We start from the raw sequence: 22,527 nt of genomic DNA, 5'->3' as shown, positions 1-22,527 counted from the left end.
TTTGAGTGTAATTTTCGGATCAGTAGAGCGGCTAATAATAATAATTAATGAACTCCGGAAAGATACAAAGCTCCCAAGAAAAACGATAAAAGTTCAAGGAAAATGGTAATTTACCTTAAATTGTCAGGATTTTAAGGTAGAATAAATCTTGGTTATTGTTCTAAGTTGAAACGGACTCTTCAAAAAGTGATTAGATAGGTAGTACATACCATGCGATTTGAGTGCGTAACTTTACCAATGTTAACTGTTGGTATGAAATGCAAATGATGATCCTTCTAACTTAATGAGAAATCTTTTCCAAAGTTTGGGTTGCCTCGATTACCATAAAGGGTGCTCAATACCCAACTTTCAAACAATACCAATCAACTTCCTTATTTGTTGTTCAAAATAATAAATAATGAATATTCATCGATACTGATAGCAGATAGTTGAAGTAATCTTTAATTATTATTATTGCCGATACCTTACTTACTTTAGCTATAACAGGAATAGCTATTCCTACAATAGCTACCGCCTAAACCAACTCTATTTAGGTTTAAACAAACGACTCGATCGAAGTATCTAGTTTTCGTGGACTAACAAAGTTCTATGCGTTTTATAGTTATCATCTTCATAATAATATGGAATAAGAAGTCGCCTTTTTGGTCAACAATTAATATCTCGCTGAATACGAAAATTCTTTGACCACCCTTGGTTAATCCACGAGAACGAGCTAGAATCCAGGTGCTAGATTATTTCGATTCTAGATTTACCTATGATATACAAACAACGCCAAATTAAAATAATAGAATAGACCAGGGATTCCCAAACTTATTTTGACCATTGAGGACAAATAATTTTTTAGCGCCCCCATTGTTTCACCTACTTTCTTGTATTGCTAAATTAGTCGTTTTCAAACTATATTTTTACCATTACCACCGACATAATTTGCATTCTCGAATTTTCTCCAATCTAAATTTGTGAATTCCGAGATTCCGGAATTCCAGGATTTTTGTAAGTACTTAATAATAAAATATTATACCTATTCTAAGAAGTCGCCTCTAAAATTTGCTAGCTAAAAATTAAAATTAATATGGAGGAATAGATGCATTTCATTTAAAATGCATGCAGATGAAATGAAATTAAAGATTCACCCCGCCAAGCCTCTACACAACGCACCCACAAGGGGGCGATATCAGTTATCACCCACTTTGAGAAAGGCTGGAATAGATTATGATTTATTTGTGAAATGCAGGTACATGTAAAAGGGTGTTAAAACTTAATAATAATGGTGTCTCTACATTTCTACCTTCGTCAAGGTATATCTATATATTAATACGTGAGCCAAAAACTTTGTATCCCTTTTGATGAAAAATGGGGAAACGTAGGTGAATGAAATTTTGCACAGTTATAGTTTATATGGTGAAGAAATACATCGAACTAATATTATTTTGAAATTATGCTTTTATCATACATTTTTTTAACAAATAAAACGTTACACACACTACAACACGCACACTCAAGAAGATGACAGATTTTTGAGTGACAAACCTATACATACGAAATACGAATTATACTCTTTTATTTATGGTTGAAGTCTGTTGACAACGAGTTGACAAATTGAAAATGGATTATAGTTTTTTTTTTATTGAATCTTAGATACTATTAGACAATGCTTACACGGCCAGTCTGAGATCAGCTGAGTCCCAGAGACAAGAGTTGCAAAAAAAAATTATGATAAAGTTAATATTTTTTTTACAAAATATAGGTAGCTTAGTCCTAATATCGTTGAAACTAAGGTCGAATTTCGACCATTGGGCGATCTCTAGTTATAATAATAATGCCCACCACACCGGTTTCGCTGACGGTGGCCGGTTTCATTGAAACCAGGCCAGTTACGCAGGAGTAATTTTATAGTGACCAAGTATATGCGCAGTACACAAGAGCACTCTCTATTCCTTAATTACTCTCATAACCCAGTGGAACGGAAAACCGACACAATTGGCGAGACATCAGGCGCAGGACCGACTTTTTACGTGCCCATCCGACTCATGGATCATCTTACGTGTCAGACAATCAGGTGATCAGCCTGCATTGTCCTAACCAAACTTGGAAATAACATGTTTACATCGCGGGAATCGAACCCACGACCTCCGAGTCAGGAGCCACGCTCTTAAGCACTGGACCACGGAGGCGTTAAGGTATACAAATATATAAAAATAATATATCACAATACTGGTGACTTTTACATAAATAGACACAATTGCCAATTCCCAATTATAATATGTCCTGCTTACCTTAATCTACAGACAATTTAACAGACAGATTACCTATTTATGATGTAAATACTCCATTCCAGAACGCAAACGCGGACGCGGGTCGCATCGGCCTGGTCATAGTCGTCTCTGGTATGGTGGGTTCCGTCGTCTGCGGCCTTATCCTGGACCGGACTCACCGCTTCAAGGAGACCACGTTGGCGGTGTATGCCGCGAGCGTGGTGGGAATGGTTATATTCACCTTCACCCTCAACTGTGGGTACATCAGCGTGGTGTATCTCAGCAGCGCTCTGCTTGGGTGAGTGTAGACAAATTGATGGTGGAGCTACGTTATTGGGTTGGGTTTACGTAGACGACAGACAACGACTGAAGATGGTCGATGGAGGATAAGCTTTTCTGCTAGCAAGCCACAGAAGCTACGGCACTGCAGCTTCAGTAAAATATGGAAATCTGCAGCTGTAGCAATTACAGTTAGTAGATTTACAAAAAAGCTTTCAGGACAGACCCATTGACTTGATCTAACCAGACCAAATACGTAGCTCTGCTGCATATTACGATTTAACTTCTCTGACAACTCTCTAGCTCCTTGTACTTACTATTAGACTGATTTTAGTTGATTTTGCTGTACTTAACGATTGGTATTTTCAGGTTCTTCATGACTGGCTACCTGCCCGTGGGCTTCGAGTTCGCGTCTGAAGTTACATATCCGGAACCTGAGGGAACTACATCTGGAATCCTCAACGCTTGTGTCCAGGTATTTATGGGAAATACCCACATTTATGATTGGGACAAAAATATGGTACCTTCTTCTCAAAAACGTTTGATTTTTACGTCATACATACCTATTCTACGACTCTACGTTATTACCTCGATCGTGGGAATCGCAGACACAATAGATTTTCAATTATTGTTATGCGGCAGCCGGGTGCCGCTAGGGGATTGATGGGTTAAATTGTTACGTCGCGGGAGAACGGTGTTACCTAAAATAAAATATTTTAGATGACGTCCAATAACCTATTGGAATATGATGCTTATACAGATATAAAACAGTATAAGAATCATAAAGTTAGTTTATGTAAGTATATTAACTTTATGATAAGAATATGCGACAGTTATTTAGGCTGCCTTCACATTAAATCGCGAGTAGTGCTGCAGCCGTGCGACTTAATATGAAGGCAGCCTTAAATGATTTAAGGCTGCCTTCACATTAACATTACAGTTACATCTAATGTTTTACCACATTAAATTTCTTTCTCCTTTCTTTTAAATAAAAAAAAAACTTGTCTCCGTTCCCAGGTGTTCGGCATAGTCCTCACGCTGATCTACGAGTGGATGCTCACCGCGATCGGCGACCGTTGGGCCAACCTGACTATGTGCGCGCTGCTGGCCGTCGGCACCGCCGTCACCGCCGCCATTCGCTCCGACCTCCGCCGGCAGGCCGCTATGAAGGGGAACTAGACCCAAGCCTAAAAGTTAAAAAAAAACACTTAACTTTTTTTCAGCGGTTAGTTGCGTGAAAGTTGGTAGCGCTGTTCAGTCGGTGTTGCCACATAAAGGGGAACTAGATATTATTTTATCTGTTTCAATCCTGAAATTCGATTGTTTTTTGGTAGGTCACAGCGTGATATTATATGTTGGTGAATGGTGAGGCTTCTGTATCGTCAGGGCAGTCCCAATCTTCGACAGGCTGATGACGGAAAACAGCTGCATAATTCCAAAGGCTTTTATAGATAAAAAAGATGTTTCAAATTTCGGACCTGGACGAGAAAGCATATTATATAAAAAACAATCATATAAAACGGGTACCTAGGCACTAAGCATGTTGTCTGAAGGTCTGATCAGGACATTGTATGTAATTTGTCTCGTTTATTTATTTTTATACAATTGTATTGAATGTCAAAACTAACGACATATCAAGTCTCGGATTTTTTATTAAAATAAGGAGCATATTACACAATATATTTATTCAATGGGTATGACTAGGTATTTTTAACAAGCTAACCAAAATAATAGGTATCATTGCCCCAATAGGAATAATATTTTTAAAGCTGGTTTAAGAACAAGTTCTTTACAATATTTTAGATAATAATTTGTGGCTGTAATTAGCATTTTAGCTTTAATCTAGATTAAAACGATTTTAATTGTTTTACCTAAGAATAACAAAAAATAAAAATAACAAAAAATTTGGTCAGATTATCCCTATTATATTAAATTATGTAGACGATAATAATATTTGAATTTTGATCTTTCATTTAATTTGACCAATCAACGAACTTGCGTAAAACTGGCAAGTATTTTCAAGCAAGAGTTCAGTGGTGTTACCGTTTTTTAAATTTTGGATTCCCCAATTCTTTCTATTTTTGAAACCTTCAAAATTTTAAAAACATGTAAAATCATGATTACTTTCCTCGTATTTTTTCAGAATAATATTGTAAAACAGACAAGAAAATCAAAAGAATAAATGTATTCATAATAAAATACTATAAACATTAAAATATTATTAATATATTCTTTTGTATTAGAAATAAGCAAAGAAATTGGATGATATTCGGTAGAATTTGACTTAAGGACCTAAGTAAAATGAGACAATAATAATGTGGCTCTTTAGATGAATTAAGAAACTATTTTTGCGATTTTAAATTAATAGACTCGTTGTAGTTTTTGAGTAAATTAATATTATACAGCTCAAGTTTTGCGATGTTAAGTAGTACCGCATAGTACGACAATGTATGTAATCGAGTTCGTTATAATAATAATATTATGTAGATATAATGCATAATAAATAAAAATAATTTATAACTCAATATTATGTCATATTATTTTATATGGAGTGCCAGTATGCCTAAAAATAATTAGCTGTTACTTGTTATGGTAAAACTATCATGATTTATAAACTATGGTAAAACTATCAGTACTGAAGTTAGCATAGACAGTTCATGGTGGATCTGCGTAATTTGATCGGTTTTGGCAAACAAAGCCAACAGATTACACAATGCACAGTAAAATTGAATTGAGTATTGACTTAATCTGACCATAATAATATAACGTAGGTCCGTCAACAGCATAAGAAACAATTTCTTCGATTATACGGTGTACCTTATTAGGTAATTACTAGCTATTTGACCGAGCTTCGCTCGGTATTCCATAAAACACGAATATAATGACATTTTCTAAAAATGATTCATAGCTAGATCGATTTATCGCCCCCGAAACCCCCTATATACTAAATTTCATGAAAATCGTTGGAGCCGATTCCGAGAATCCAAATTGCTCGTTTAAAAATATAAGATAGTAGGTAATATGTTGTTTTTATGACATGAGAAAATTGTAAAAAATGAAATATTATTATTATTATATTTTAATTTAAGTATTTTATTATGTTCATATTATGTATGAAGTTGATTTGGGTATATTTTAATCGTAAATCGTAATCATTCGAATCCGATAACCATGTCCAATAATTTTATGCCTCCTAAGTTTGACTTTATTATGATGAAATCCTGCTATATCCTTGTAACAGTCAAATTATCATCTCAAGTGAGATAAAAAAAAATAGAGATTATCCATATTAAAATTATAACTACAGTTAAAAATAATCATATTATGATTACTAGCTTAAAGCCGAGCTTTGTGAGGGCTTGCGTCGTCACACCTTGAGTGACTGGTGATAACACATCTACATAATATATACTTATATAAAAATTACTAAGTTAAAGCACAAATCAATAGGCGTGATAGTTTTTCCCTAAAGTGTATTACAAAATGTAAACATTATGGGATATACTAGGTCTCGCTTCGCTTGCCCTGATTATATCTATGATAATGTATTCTTATGTATTGTTTCTACCTGTATGTAATTTGTAATGTAATTTTTTTGTTATTTTTTTAAACTTTTAAATACTTACTTTCACACATTTTTTAAAAAGTTCCGAATTAATTAGGTTTGTAATAATAATAATTTAAGAAATAATTTGTGTAGGTACCTAAATGTGTAATTTGAACTTTTTTGTGTATTTATTCATAATTTTTGTGATAATAATATCATGGTAATAGTAAAAGTATAGGGTGTTGTTACTCGTAGGTAATAATCATGGTATTTTATAATTTTTTAACTTGTTGATGCCATTTATAAGTTCCTTGATTTTGTGTGGTTGTGTTTAGCATGGTATCAACTTTGTCTTGGCCAAGCCAGTGATTTTAGTTATTTTTGTTAAGGTACTCTATTATTTTTAGGGCAACTCTAATATTTTCAATGATGAAATGTAATTTGTAACCACATAACATTAATATTTTATGGTGTGAACTGTGAACACAATGTTTATAATTTTATGGTGATCGTATTACCTGATTACTGATATTTAATTAAGGTGGATAATATAAATTATTTATCTAAATAATTAGTGGTGATAAATACCTATACGACAAACATAAAATATTTGGTTATATATTACTTTTAAAATTTTAAGTTAAAAACAAAAATTAAAAACATAAGTTGCATAAGTTGCATGATTAAAATATGAAAAACTGGTTAGGAACTGCATATTTTTATGATCGTAATCACTGTTTTCTTGTAAAACAATGTAATTCAAATGTTTATCTAGATAATGGTTTTGAAGACTCAGTAAACGTTTCAATAAAGTTGTTATTATATAATATTGCGTTGTTTTATTGAAATTTCTCAAAAAACAATAATTTAGTACAATAATAATTATAATAGTACAATTTTTAATGAGAGGAATGCGTAAAATAGCCTATAAAGTGGTAAACGAGCAAAACTGGCTGGCAACTCTAATAATAATGGCAAAATATGTTTTTTTGCTTCGGCTAAGAATGATTAAAAAGTTATAAAGTCAAGTTGGTTGACAGCTGACACATTGTTGACATTAACTTAATTTGTCGCTCTGGCAACGGCGGTACTTTTGTAAATTGTAAACAAAGTTTTCTCCAAATCAACTCCAAGTGATTTGTGGAGTTTTGTTACGTATTATAAATATATAGTGGACTAATTTTGCATAAGTTTTAAATATTCCATAAGTTCAAAGTAAAAATGAACAAAGTTATCGAAATACATCACGATACTTGTAGGAGTCGATCCGACATTCGAAGTGCTAAAGGCAAGTAACAGAAATTAATTCTATTTTATTTACTTTAACACTGTTTCTAATCCTTATACTAAGAAAGGAACTTGCTATACATTATATTTTGTCTTCACAGATGTATACAGGATAAGTACCTCAAGTTTGAACAAGAAAGAACTAGAAGATCTATATTATTCCTTATTCGACAATAACTTGGAACTCAAAAGAACAGTAAACAGCCAAAAAGATCAAATCAAGGTGCTGACGACTAGAATAAGTAGACTTACGCAAAAGAATATTTATAGTCCTCTAAAAGGGTGTAATAAAAATACTTTGAATGAACATAAGGAAATGTAAGTATAAGTATTTGTTTAAACTTAATAAAAACTCATTTTATTAAATTTTTCAGTTATAAAACAACATGACTTTAAAATTTCAAACATTTCAGTATAATAGATTTGAAGCAAGCCAATGAGAAGTTGGTAGAGAGAGTAAGATTGCTTAACATGCAGCTGTGTTCTGCTAAACAATTTGTAAAACGCAATCCACTGCAAACGTCACGATGCCACAATTGTGCTAATATTATCAGGTAAAAATACATACATTGCATTATTAAAAAAACAAAGATAAAACCAGAACTAAGAAATAATCTTGAGAAAATACATGGAGCTTATGTCAGTCTTTATTAAAATATTTTTATGTAATCATCAAATGTCTCTGAGTGCTGCCATAACTTAATTTAATTGTGTCGCTATCTTCATATTATATTAATAAGGCATATAATTATCATCGTCAGCCTTTTGCCGTAATTAAGATACTAGGTAAATGTGGTGCAAAAATATAAAATATGCAATATTTTGTGTGTTTTTTTTTCAGAAACTCTTCCAGTATAACACTACTAAACTCAAAGAGAAGTCAACCAAACCTGCGGACAAAATCTACTGCCAGTCAATATGAACAGTAAGATCCTTATAATATTATTATTTCCAATTAAAATAATCATTTGCAATTATTAATTATTGAACAAAATGGTTTTTTATGCTTTCATATTTTGTTTACAGTGACATTACACCAATAATTTTAGAGGAAACCATCAAAGAATTTGTGTAAGTAATAGAATAAACTTTTGAATATAACCTAGGTAAAAATATTCTGAAATAAGTAAGTATGTCATAAAATGTAAATTAATATTATGCATTGTAATTGTAGGCCAACCAAAGATCAAGAAGAATGTACACAGAACAAATGTAGAACAGCAATAGAGGAGCTGCAACTTAAAATACAGGAACTTGAAAAGGTATCGAGGAACTTAATTTTACAGGGTGTAAATATATTTACTTTTGAAGCAAATTTCATACAAAAAGAATGTTTTGATGAGTATATTAACTATGTGCATGCATAATATAATGTTGTGCTCTACTTTTGTGCCAAATTTTATTTATTTCGCCCTCTAATAGGTTCAGGGCCCGTACCACGAAACAGTTTTGAGACTCAAACAATCGAACGAGAATGCCGCGTCCTACTCTAACAAACGTGAAATGACGTTGTTAGAGCAGGACGCGGCATTCTCGTTCGATTGTTTGAGTCTCTAAACGATTTCATAGTAGGCCTCCAGAGCCTATGAGACTACAAACACATAATCAAATCTTTTCACTATACATAATCTATAATTTTTAAAAGACGTATATATTTTGTCGCGGGCTTTGAGTGCGGTGACCGAATCAAGAAACTCCGTCACGAAATAAACCTAACACCCCCTCTACTCCGACCGGTCGGTGCGGTGTCGGTCGGTGCGGCGTTGCCAGACTTCGGCACGGTGCTTGTGTGCGTGCGGCTAGTCGGGAATTATAGTTGCAGAAAATAGTGATAAAAATGCTATGCAATAATTTTACTGCGGCAGTCTCCGAGTGCCACTCATAATTTTATTTTAGGAACTTTTAAGAATTACTGAGCAATACAAAAATGGAAATAAGAAGTATACGGACTATGAAAATGTGGTGAGCAGTGTGAAGGAAGAGAATTTAAAAATTCGGTCGCAGGCGCGTGTTTGCGAGGAAAGGCTGGAGGTGCAGAGGAAAGAGTATCATGAACTGCTGAAGAAGTTGAGGAGTGTAGAGGCACACAATGGTAAAAATATATTTTGTTATCAATAAAAATATATTTCACTGCAACAGAGTTGCAGGCTTCATCCCGTAACTCTGTTGCACCAAATTTAGTTTACTGCGCGGGAACCGTAAAGTCCGTAATAAAAAGTATCGTATGTCCTTTCCTGGGTCTCCGGGAGATACTTTATCTTTATTCCCGACAGTATGGGTTCAACGGTTTGGGCGTGAAGAGGTAACAGACAGACACACTTTCGCAGATATTTTTAAAAGTAAGATGGTAATATTGCAGTTGAACTTCTGAAAAATGTAAAGCATATATTTTTTTATTAAGCCAGATATCATATTGTTTATTATAGATTGCGTAATGCAAAAATACGGAAAAATAGTCTTAAATACTTTTCGGTTACAGAATCTGTTTCCCTGGAGTTGATTCTGGAGAAACAGAAGACCAGAGAGCTTGAGACACAGTTGAAGGCGGCGGAGATCTCGCACAACATCGTACAGGCATTATCACAAGCAGTGAAAGTAAATCGATCTCATGAGCCAGTGAGAGATGAGTCTCTCTTGCACATGAGAGCTGACGACTCTCTTATGTCTATGAGGGTTGATGAATCTCTTATGCCAATGACAGTTGACGAGGCTATCACGCCTATGAGAGTTGACGAATCTCTTTTGTCCATGAAAGCGGAGTCTCTTACGCCCGCCAGAGCTAAGTCGCTCATACCAGTGAGAGTAAATGAATCTCTTACGCCTTTACGAGATGAGACAACAGAGAAAATGGGTGACTCGCCATACAAGGTGGAGCAATCAGACGATTCGGGGTACTTGGAGGCAACTAATAAGTTTGTAAGTGTGATCATTTTTTATAGGGAAAATTAAACATAAATCGATTTTAAGGTTGACGGTTTTTTAGCAATTTACAGTGCTCTACTAGGAATGCTGTCATAACTTAACGTTATTTTCAGCTCGAACAAGGCTGTGGTGATATTAAACTAGATAAAATAATCGAACATAAAGAGCCTAAACAAAAAAAAACAATGACAGTAAGCGATGATTACAAAAGGAAGAAAAGAAAAGGCAAGAGTAGGAACAGCAAAAGAGATAGTTCTAGAGAATCGTCTATTGATGGAAATCTTAGTAGGATGTCAAGTAATGATGGGTCTGAAAATCGTATTGATAAAGGTAAGTTTGCTCATATACTTGCAGACTATTTTGACAACTAGCACAATTCTACGTGGGAAAGCCATGCTTCGAACGAATGGGCCGGCTCGACCGAAGAAATACCACGGGCTCACAGAAAACCGGCGTGGAACAGTAAGAACAGTGAGTGAGTTTACCGGAGGCCCAATCCCCTACTCTTTTCCCTTCCCTACCCTCCCCTATTCCCTTCCCTACCCTCCCCTATTCCCTTCCCTACCCTCCCCTATTACCCTATTCCCTCTTAAAAGGCCGGCAACGCACCTGCAGCTCTTCTGATGCTGCGAGTGTTCAAGGGCGACGGAAGTTGCTTTCCATCAGGTGACCCGCTTGCTCGTTTGCCCCCTTTATTTCATAAAAAAAAATCATTAACCAACTTGTAGACCGATGAACATTCACTTAAGTCCAGTCGTCAGGTAGAGAGAAATTCGACCATTGCCCTATATCTGCTTGTCTCTTTTACACACAAAGGTATATTGTTGTTCTGCTCACAAAACGCAATATGTTTCATTTGCGTGTGAAAAAGACAAGCACTTATGTCTATGAGGGTATTTCTTTTGTGTATTCATATACCTCTTTGTTATTATTGCATTATTATTTTAAATTTCAGACAGTAATGTAACAGAAGATATAGAACAACCTAGGAAGGACTCAACAAGAAGGATATTAAAGGACATTGGTGTACAGAGCGCAGTGGAATATGTGTCTCGCGCTGTAGGGGATATTGTAGCTGATAGAACTGATGTCGAGGTGCAGATAGGTGATAGTCTCTGTGAGTATGTACTAAAATAAGATCCCAAAAATCATACTATTTTCTAAATAAGTCTATAAGGGATTCGCTTCGACTCTGCGCTAGTATAACTAGCGCAGAGTCGAAGCGCATCGAAGCGAATTATTAAAACTGAATATAACAAATTCAACCTTTACTCCAAAGCGTTAACGCACTTTATTGCTTCTGAGAATTTCAAAAGGCGCGCGAAAAATTAACCCTATCTGTGTTAAAATAAAACAATGGTCCTGTTATTTTGAAATTCTTTATTATTGTATACAGGGTGTAGCAAAACTAAGTGAAAATACTTTAGGGTTTTATGACGTGTCGTTGTGTGTGTGAGTTCACAGCGAACTCTATATAGGGGACCCATACACACCCTCAAGTATTATTACTTAGTTTTGTTACACATTGCATTTAGGAGAGTGTCTGCAAAGTTCGCGTACAAATTGGTTTATCATACAGGAACAGTGACTTTGTCGCGATTAACTTTTATTATTGTTCTTGCTTGGGACTTGAACTTCCAAACATCTGAATCAGTTCAGCAGCCTATACAATTAGAGTTAGTTTGTTGCATTTAGGCTGCTTTCACACTAAGTCGCGCGGCTGCCACACTACTCGCGACTTAATGTGAAGGCAACCTTATAGTGCATTGAATAAAAATTTTCTATGTTGGGCTGTTGATATATTTTAATATTTTAAAGTAAAATGCTCATAGATTAATTTATCAATGTCTTTCAGGCGCTATGCTGGACATAGACACGCGGACTTACTCCCGTAAGTCTAACCGCACGTACTCTGTACACCCCGCGCCCGCGCCGCCCGCACCAGCTGACAATACAGAGAGAGAGATATCCTCGCTGTCCGACCTGCCTTCGGAGAGAGAATGTGAGTAAAATAAACTTTGTATAGGGCAGCGCCCTGGTGCGCCGTGGGAAGGCAAGAAGGGCGCCGTGAGTCGAGTTTCCATCATTATCTGAAACTTCGTCAGGTCGTCTTAGTCAGGTCAAGATTAAATATTTGTTTATTACTATTTACCTGCTTAACCTAACTATAATATCATTATTAGAGGTATTTACATTTTATGTATATTTTTCTAATCGCTAGGTAGAGTCCCTACTACGGCGCCCTCGCCGTGACAAAATATTTTACGTGTAACTGCGCCGCAGGCTGAAAAAGATTTGTCCAGAACCCCTGGACTATAGGGAGTAACTAAACTAAGTTATAATACTTAACGGTGTGTATGTGTCCCTACTGCCTTGTGTAGAGTTCACTGTAAAAGTAGCAGCGCTGAAATAGACAATTTTTTCCACTTTTGTATGGGAATACTCGTGGCGCTGGAGCGCTTGCCTGTACAAATCACAAAAAAATTGGTCTTTGAGCGCTGCTACTTTCACATTGAACTCTCTGCAAGGAACGCATACAACCTAACTATTACTTAAGGCCCTATACTATGCAAATTCATGTTTTTATTTTCGATAAATCTTTGACCAGAAGTAATTATAAGCATTCAAACATTTTTTGTAGGTTTGTTACGTTCCTTATTAAGGTAGTCATTGTCTTAAAATTTTGATTTATATCCATTTTACCACTGAAAAAGTGTGTTAAAAAATAATACTTTCAAATTTTTATTTTTTCTAGCATTCAGCGAAAACAAATACAGGAAAAAATATTTTTATGCCAAAATGTTTAAATTATGATTTCGAAGGCAGCCATTGTCTTCGTTTTTGATAAATAATAACAATAAATGGTAAATCATTGAGATCACAAATTCGGACGAATTGTTGATATTCAAAAGCAAATATTGCTTTGAATATTTGCCACAAGAAATCCACAGGCGTTTTGATAGATAATGGTTGAATGACAATCAGTCAAATCTGTCAATCAGTGACTGATTGTCTATTGTAGAAAACTTAAAGTATGTTCACAAATATATCCTAGTATACTGGCCTGAGCTCCTTAGGTATAGAAATTGTATGGAATTGCCGTGGTCCCCTACCATTGATTCGTTTCGGAATATTTGCCAGTGCTTTTTCGTGTGCTCTATGTTTTGATATAATTACAATACGTCACACTTGTCTAACTAGTGGAATACCAGTACAATATAGCACCGTAATTTGACGTCATGAGCACTAGTCAGTAGACTGGGTTTTTTTCGGAACCTAGTCAACATTTTTGGTATACAAATATTACAAGAGCGTTTCTCAAAAAATTTGTACCATTTTTTAAAAAATATGATAAAATAAAAATGTTTAAATATTACCGATTTTTTTATTTCAAGATATGGGTAAATGTCTACAAAATTTGGAATAGGGGTTGGTTTCAGATATAAAATGTTAATAAATAGCAAAATCTATTAAAACAAACCCGAGGTGCAGAAAATTTCCTTTTTTGTTACCTTTACTAGATTACGTAAATTCAATTTTGAATTGTGTTATTAGAAATTTTATTTGATTAAATGGGATAATAAAACAAAATTTAATTTGTTTTTAAAATATCTGTCTATTTTTAAAAGTAAAATCTTAATATATAGGCGGTAATGTTTCCTTTACGTTACTATTTGGCCACAACTCTTTCTCATCTTTACAATATTGAGTCTATTTTATCTTGTATAATTTTTTTATACATATATAATGCAAAAACGAAGTATTTATTTTTGTCTTCATCACAATAAAATTATAATATCCTAATAAAATATTTAAAAAATCAAAGAAATATGCGCCTGCTTTTATGGGACAGTAACCAAAATATAATTCTGGTAACAAAATAGGATTTCTTAAACCTACACAGTAGTACACATAAAAAAATCTGTTATATTTAAGAGTATCATTTCTCTGTTTCTTTACGATCCTTTGGTTAATAAATCAGTATCTGAAACAAAATATTGTTTGTCTAATCTTATTACATAATAATCAAAAATATCAATGTTACTTAAAATTATTTGCCAAAACAAGATGAGCAAATAATAGAATCTTTAAAAGCTTGGCTACGACTCATGTAATTTTCATAATTATTATAATAAAAATCACATAGTCAACACTCTGCCTTACAATTTCCTATTTTGTTACCTTCTTTTCCTTATATACGTTACCACTCAAAAGTAACAAAAAAGGAAGTAACGAATAAAGTTAAATAAACTTTTCAACTTGTATACGCGTACAACTAAAACTATTACTCGTTTATGATTTGACTTACGAAATCAAAATTGGGAGCTTTAATGGATCTTAAGGCTAAATAATAATAATATTAGAGCTTACCTGCGTTTCTTGGGTAACAAAGACTGGAAATTTTTTGGACCACTACGCTAATAGAGAATCTTCTGTTCGCGCACGTAGAACGTAAAAGAAATATCAAAACGAAAATAAGATGGATATCGAGCTTAACAATTTTGCCACTATACTGAAACATATTTATACCAAAATAGACTCCAAAATTTAAAAAAAATATGGTCACAAAAAAGGAATTTCAAAGAGGAACTTTTTCCGCGATATAATAAAAACATTATTTATTAAATAAATTGGTTCTAATACGACCAAATATTCTTTTTAAATGATTAACGGTCTTGCAGCCCTAAATAAATACATAAGTTGTTTCAAAAATTTCGCAAGGCCTTACAAATACCTACAATCAATTGTTTGGGAAGGTATGAAATTGGGACACTTCACTTTTCATACGACTAGATTAGACCAATTTTCAAAATATTTTTATAGTTAATAATTTATTAATATAATTCTTATTTGTAATGAAAAGAATCATTCCATCTTAGCACTGAGGTAGTAAAATCTGCACAAGAAATCGTAAAAATAATATTATCATGCGGATTGATATAGATTTATAGATACACCATGATTTTTGGTGCATCACGAGAGGAAATAACTAAGGATTCTTTACAGAAAAAATAATGTTACGTGCAAGGGTTCGAGGATTTGGAGAGAAAGACCTGGTGACTCTCTTGAAGACTTTATTAACACTGCACTAAACACTAGGTCACAACACTTAGCACTAAGTCCAAACACAAATCACTAGGTCCAATCACTAAGCACTATCACTGTCCTAGGTCGTAGCCAAGTCGCAGGTTTCACTGGTTCACTCACTATTGATCACTTGATGTCGCCTCGAAGATCGCTCAGATTGAACTGACTCGCCGGGCCTGCCTGCGGCTCTTTTTATATGGCGAGACGAATTCCAGAAATTTCCCGATTCACGTAAACAAGTAAACAACCGTGGGAACTTTCTAGGAGGCTCGGGCATGTACCACAATAAAACTGCCGTCCTTACGATAAGTGCAGTAAGTTGAATTTAATTTAGACCTTATGGACTCAGTCATAAGGTCTAAATTAAAACACGTAAACACGCTAACAAATAAACGGTAAACACGTAAACAAACATTGGACCTTTCTAGAAGGTTCGAGTATGTACTTGCGCACCTGATGCCATCTAGTATTGAGTAGGGGATTTATGTTGCCTGTGCTCCCTCGGTAAGCTTCGCTGGTTTGTCGCTAGATAGACCACGTGTCCGTATACCATGTACCGTAACAATAATATTGATCGAAATGAAAATATGTCCTAAAACCTTAATATTTGATTTTATTAAAAAAATATTTTTTATGAATTAAAATCGTGACGGCATTTAAAAGTAAAGTGTAAAGAGATTGCATTTTATGCAATTATTAATTCTCTTTAATTATTAATTTTAATTATAATTTCTTTAATTAGAAATTTAGAAGTAAATTATCATCAAGTTTTGAGAAGTTGAATGTATCAAATGATCCAGATAAAGCGTTTAACAATTTATTCAATAGAGTAAATCAGCAATATAACGCTGTATTTACTTCTAAAACGGTCAGTTTGAATAATAAAAGAAATAATTAAAAAAAATGGGCAACTGCAGGTATTATTGTAAGTAGACAAAAATTAAAGAGAAAATTAGAGAATAAAAATAAAGTGAAAACCACCTGGAAAATAATTGCGGATGAGACTGGAAAAGTCGCCTGTCGTAACTCTAAATTTGAACTTTTAATTAATAATAAAAAAATCAATTCTGATGTTGAGGTTGCGACAGTCTTTGAGAAGTTTTTTGCAGACATTCCAATCTCAACTACAAAGAACTTAAATTCATCACCTACAGTTGCAGAAAAAATACTTAGAGAACATGTCAAGGAATGTGATGTCAATTTTATTTTTAGAGATATTGACTCCAGAGATATTATCAAGACTTTCAAATCAATCAATATTAAAAGTACCACTGATCTCTGGGGTATGTCCACAAAAATTATAAAATCAGTAATTGACATCATTGCCCCTTACCTAGCTTTAGTTTTTAATAATTGTATCGAAAGTGGTGTGTTCCCAGACTTAATGAAGCACAGCAAGGTGATGCCTCTATTTAAAGCTGGGAAGAAATCAGACCCAGCCAACTATAGACCAATATCCATATTGCCGACTTTAAGTAAAATCTTTGAAAAAATAATTCTAAATCAATTACTTGCTCATTTTAACTCAAATAATTTATTACATAATAATCAATTTGGTTTTACTAAAGGTCGGTCTACAACAGATGCAGGCATTAGTCTTCTGTGTAGTATTTTTGAAGCTTGGGAGGAGTCGCAGGATGCACTTGGTATTTTCTGCGATCTCTCTAAAGCATTTGACTGTGTGGAGTATGATACTCTAATAAGAAAACTACACCATTACGGTGTAAGGGGCACGGCACTTAAACTTCTAAAATCATACCTTACAAATAGAACGCAGAGGGTGGAAGTTAACTCCATAAGGTCTAATGAAACCAAAATAAAACTAGGTGTGCCACAAGGGTCCATTTTAGGGCCTTTTCTTTTTCTCATCTATATAAATGATTTACCTTATCTTGTTAAAGATAAGCATGAGATAGTACTTTTTGCTGATCACACTTCACTAATTTTTAATGTGAAGAGGCGACAATTTAATTATGACGAGGTAAATAGTGCTCTCTCAAAAATAGTACATTGGTTTAATGCTAATAATTTACTTTTGAACTCTAATAAAACAAAATGTTTAAAATTTATCTTGCCAAATGTTAGGCAAGTACAAACCAATGTACTATTAAATGATGAGAAAATGAATTTAGTAGACACCACCGTATTCCTAGGTATAACGCTGGATTGTAAGTTACAATGGGGTCCACATATTGCGAAACTGGCAGATAAGCTTAGTTCTGCAGCATATGCTGTTAAAAAAATTCGTGAAATCACTGATGTAGAGACCGCGCGATTAGTTTACTTTAGCTACTTTCATAGCATAATGTCTTACGGCATCCTCTTGTGGGGAAACGCGGCGGACATTAATACAATATTTGTGCTGCAGAAGCGAGCTATTCGTTCTATTTATAAGATGTCGTCTTTGGAATCTCTAAGAGAAAAATTTAAAGAAATAAGAATTCTGACCGTCACATCTCAATGCATTTTGGAAAATCTCTTATATGTTAGAAAGAACATAAATATTTTCAAAAAGAAAAGTGATAATCATAATGTAAACACTAGAAATAAGAACAAGTTAGCAATACCAATGTTCAGACTAGCCAAAATAAGCAAATCCTTTAAAGGCCAATGTATACGCCTATACAATAAAATCCCAGAAAATGTTCAAAATCTACCTTTAAACAAATTTAAAAAAGCAGTTAAAGAACGTTTGTGTGCTAAAGCGTATTATAAAGTCAATGATTTCTTTGAGGACAGCACACCTTGGGAATAGGGTGGCTCCATGCAGGTTACTTTTCTTTTAATTTTGTTACATAGCTGTAAGCCATAACATTGTAATTTTCCATTTTTTTTGCAAAAGATGGCCCCGTGCGAGTTTCTTACGCCGGTTCTTCTCGGCGGGGTAGTTCCCGAACCGGTGGTAGGCAACGTAGTTTCTTCGTTCGACTTTCAAAAAGTGTATCATGATACCCATTTTGAATAAAAAGGTATTTTATTTATTTATTTATTTTTTATTTATGATACCCTTTGAAATGACAGATATTTTTTGTGCCTATTTGAAGCGGAATCAGCGCCCCCAATGTGGGGGAAGAGAACTAAATCTGACGTAACTTGCAAAGCTAAATAGATAAGCAACGACACCGGGAAAATAGAAGCATTCAAATATACAAGAAAATAATTAAAACAGGAAGAATTTATCTTGCATTTTTTTAATAAAACGTGCAATTCCAATATTTTTGGCACTACAAGCTCGCGCCTTCCCCAACCGCTACCGCATCACTGCGCGGGGCGGGGCGGGATGTTCACTATGCGCCAGAGCAGCAACGTTGCTCTGCCTTTATAAATAACCGAAATATTAAGGGTGGCCGCTTTGCCTCCTATGGCCGCTTTGAGCTGGGCTCCCTCATAAGGGACCATCCATAAAGTACGTCGCACAATTTTCATGATGTTGTTGTTTGACGATGTTTTACAAAACTTAGGAACTTAGGACCCCCCCACCCCTTGTCACACCATGTCACAATTCAACCTACTTTAATTGTAACCTACTTAATGGATGCAGGATGACCCCTAACCTAAACGCCCCGCAATCTTAAAGTCATACACGGTCTATGCAAATGAGTATGCAATATAATGCAATGTCGTACAAATGTAAAATATTATATTGACATAATTCCAGTGACCCCGTCAGACTACATCTCCCCGGGCGAGGCGGTCAGCAGCTCCGAGTACTCCGCCAGCTGGAGCGAACTCAGCGAGGGAGAGTTACCACTAGCACAACGTGAGTTCATATTTGAACAATAATAAGGCTACGTTTCTACCAGATATTATGTGTTGCGAAATTGCGAGGAATGTGTTTTTGAGAACCAATAGAATCGCTTCATTGACGTGAGCTTGCCGTGACATCGCTCAGCGCGGCAAAGCTATTGGTTCTCAAAAACACATTCCTCGCAACACATCTCTGGTGGAAACCCAGTCTAATAATTGTACTTTCTAAACACTAACCCCTTATTAATAACTAATAACTAATAAGTAACTGAGATATAATATAATATGTCGGATAATAGTAAGTACAGTACTATCAGAGAAGAAGATTCATAGGCAGATGGCGGACGGTCGGACCTACGTAATTTGGTCGCGCTACGTCAAACCCAGCCGTCAGATCACAAGTCACAAGTCGAATCACGAGTCACGACTAATATTGACCAAATGTCGGAGGTCCGTCAACTGCTTATTAATCAGATTCTTACATAGTTAGACTTTGTTTATTACTACGAATTTAGGACCGACATAATATTTATCCAGAAATTACATAATATACTATAGTCAGTTGTTTTTTGTTTGTATTAAAAAGTAATCTGTGTGTCTGGTTGTAGATAAGCTGTCTTATGGCGAGGTAGACGCGAACACGAGCATCGGCGAGCACAAGCCGTAAGTTGTTCATACAATAACAATTTTTCGATACACGGTGTTTTGCAGTAAATAAAGTAATTGACTATAACTGCCATTGGTTTATTTTTTATTGGCTTTTTTTCTCCCGTAGGTAGAACTATGCACGCTGTATAAAACAGTACCTGGATGACCGAGCTTTGCTCGGTATAGCAATCACTCATTGACTTCGTGTTACTTAACAACGCCATCTGCTGGAATAGCTTTAGCTGTTGTTGTGTCGTTAAAGCAATTAGTTGCTCACGAAATAGTATTATTATTCGCCAATAGATGTCAGGAAGAGTCATATTTTTCAGTTTATCGATTATCGATAAAACACGAATAAAAAGACATTTTCTAAAAATGATTCCTAGCTAGATCGATTTATCGCCCCCGAAACCCCCTATATACTAAATTCCATGAAAATCGTTTTCTTAAGTTTACGCGACTATCACTCATGATATCATAGGTTGAAACACTTACGGATTTTCGGAGTACTTACGGATTCGCGGAGTACTTTTATTAATTCCGAAGTTTCGGCTGCTTTACAGCGGCCGTGGTCACGGGTGGACTGAGGTGACAGGCGTCCAATTCATTGAAGTTCTTCAACTACCCCAAGATTCATAAATTTTTGTTTGCGTTCCGATCTACGCAGAACGAACTCACAGTGCCTTGAAGCCGAGGTGTCCTAGATTTGTGTTTTAGTTTGTTTATCACTTGATCCCAACTAGATGGCAGCACCCAGCCATCTTCCACTTTTTTTTTAAAGGGCAAATGGCCTACCACACATTCCCACCACTGCACCTCCTGTGTCGCCAGGATCAATAGTGGTAACCAACCACGAAAACCCTTTGATATGATCTCAGGGGTGCCCGAGGGACAAGCTAAATCTGTCTTGGGACCCGCAAAGAAATTAATCAGAAGAAAGGTAGGAGGCGTAGGAGAAATCCAGTTTCCCTCCCCAAGCAAAGCGGGAGACAGCCAAATTTTCGTGACATTAATGTCCGAACAACCCGGGGAAGCACCACGGGAAAATAATTAACCATCTTCCACTTTCTTTACATGGGCCTTGGTCAGTCCGCGTAGAGCAAGGCCCATGTAAAGGATTCCTACCACTTTGTTGACGAGATTAAACATCTACACCTCATCGAGAGACAATGAACAACTGGTCAGTTTTGATAAACAGTACCTGTTCACTTTCCTACCAATACAGCAGTGTATCGAAATTGTTACAAGAAGGCTCAGAGAGAATGACTTACCTGTTGAATATGCGGACCTGTTAGAACGTTGCCTTACATCTGGTTATATGTTGTGGAATTATGACTTTTACAGGCAAGTAGATGGTGTAGCGATGGGCTCACCTGTTTCACCTGTTGTGGCTGATATTTTTATGGAAGACTTTGAGAAGTTAGCCCTTGAGTCCTCACCTATACATATATGAATCTTCGGGTAGTTGAAGAACTTCAATCACTGACCTCTATAATACACTGGACAGGCGATCGCAATCAATAAAATGTTCCTATTTGAAAGTCGCCATATTGGCGCTGATTGCTATGTGAAAGCAGTAGTGAGTGTACTTGGAACTACTATTTTGCAAATGGCGGTTGTAATTTTCTATGTAATTAGTTCACAGTACGCTCACCGCGGCGCTTCAAATCGGCACAAAAAATAGCTGTCATTTTTTACGGCATAGCATGTCCAGTGTGTTATAGAGGTCAGTGACTTCAATAAATTGGACGCCTGTCACCTCAGTCCACGGCCGCTGTAACGTCGGGATCAATAAAAGTGCTCCGCGACAAAAATCCGTGTTTTAACTTATAATATCATTACTTACCTATTTCATCATCTGGCTAATTTATCTAGCTGTACATAGAATCCACTTTTTCTATGTAATCATTTTCCGACGACGATTACGACAGTTTCTAAATTGTTAGTTATCCACTTCATCCACTCATGCCTTCAATTGTACACACTAAATTTTTTATCCTGATCTAACGCCACCTTTTCTACCTAGGTCAATATCACCAGAACGCCTGAACCGTGCGATGAAAGCTGCTAAGGAGGAAGCGGACCGGGTCGCCTGTCTACTGGACGGTAGACCGGTAGACCTGCCCGGCGGGACTGTCAACCCGCTAGTACTTCTCCGAGCGAGGTACCAGTAGACCTGAGTAGATTTGAGCAGACAAGAGTAGACCTGAGTAGACTGGAGTAGATCTGAGAGAGCTGCTATTTGCCAAAGCGGAAGCGGACCACCGACCAGGTCGCCCGTCTACTCGACGGTAGACCGGTAGACCTACCTGGCGGGACCGTCAACCCGCTAGTACTACTCCGAGCGAGGTGCCAGTAGACTTGAGTAGAGAGAAGAAGAACTGAGTGGATTGGAGTAGATCTAAGTACTCAGACGAATTGCATTTTCTAGTTAATAATAGTTAGCGATGCGCTATGTCAAATACCATAAGTTTTTCGTTACCGATCGGTACCGATATTTAAATTCGCTGTCGAAATTTGTGAACGCAATATGACCTATGATAAGTAGATCAAGTTAAATGGTAAGAGTAGACCAAAGATCAAGAGGTGGAGGGAGTAAATGTCCACATAATATATCATTTAGAGGATTATGTTTAAATGTTAAAATTATCTTCATGATATTGGTTACTATGGTATCTACCTATTCCGTCTGTATAAGCAATGATTTATGTTATTATTCTGTAGTTTTGCTAATAAAGTAATTATTTAATAGTT

General features: G+C 35.5%; 2 protein-coding genes across 5 annotated transcripts in view; both read left to right on the top strand.

The window, feature by feature from the left end:
- LOC121730340 (uncharacterized MFS-type transporter C09D4.1) overlaps positions 1 to 4,426 on the top strand; it is a 62,076-nt gene extending 57,650 nt beyond the window's left edge. For all 3 annotated transcript variants that reach the window (XM_042119346.1, XM_042119345.1, XM_042119347.1), the window contains 3 exons: positions 2,339 to 2,553; positions 2,904 to 3,009; positions 3,552 to 4,426. In XM_042119346.1, coding sequence (XP_041975280.1) covers positions 2,339 to 2,553; positions 2,904 to 3,009; positions 3,552 to 3,713 — 483 coding nt within the window. In that variant the 3' untranslated portion in view covers positions 3,714 to 4,426. The remainder of the gene's footprint in view (positions 1 to 2,338; positions 2,554 to 2,903; positions 3,010 to 3,551) is intronic.
- Positions 4,427 to 7,169: 2,743 nt separating this feature from the next.
- Positions 7,170 to 22,524, top strand: LOC121730339. Of its 2 annotated transcripts, none has more exons than XM_042119344.1 (14): positions 7,170 to 7,369; positions 7,470 to 7,686; positions 7,782 to 7,915; positions 8,206 to 8,293; positions 8,395 to 8,439; positions 8,543 to 8,630; positions 9,265 to 9,460; positions 9,848 to 10,284; positions 10,404 to 10,620; positions 11,246 to 11,407; positions 12,146 to 12,292; positions 19,037 to 19,138; positions 19,734 to 19,788; positions 21,800 to 22,524. In XM_042119344.1, the coding sequence occupies exons 1-14, from the start codon at positions 7,303 to 7,305 to the stop codon at positions 21,945 to 21,947; spliced, it is 2,103 nt and encodes a 700-aa protein (XP_041975278.1). In that variant the 5' UTR covers positions 7,170 to 7,302; the 3' UTR covers positions 21,948 to 22,524. The 2 variants fall into 2 exon arrangements, with proteins under 2 accessions (XP_041975278.1, XP_041975277.1); XM_042119343.1 differs by having other exon boundaries at positions 7,782 to 7,922; positions 8,210 to 8,293.
- The last annotated feature ends 3 nt before the right edge of the window (positions 22,525 to 22,527 follow it).

The sequence above is a fragment of the Aricia agestis genome, chromosome 9 (assembly GCF_905147365.1).
Source record: "Aricia agestis chromosome 9, ilAriAges1.1, whole genome shotgun sequence".
In the NCBI taxonomy this organism is placed as follows: Eukaryota; Metazoa; Arthropoda; class Insecta; order Lepidoptera; family Lycaenidae; genus Aricia; species Aricia agestis.
This window is presented reverse-complemented; position numbering and strand designations above follow the sequence as displayed.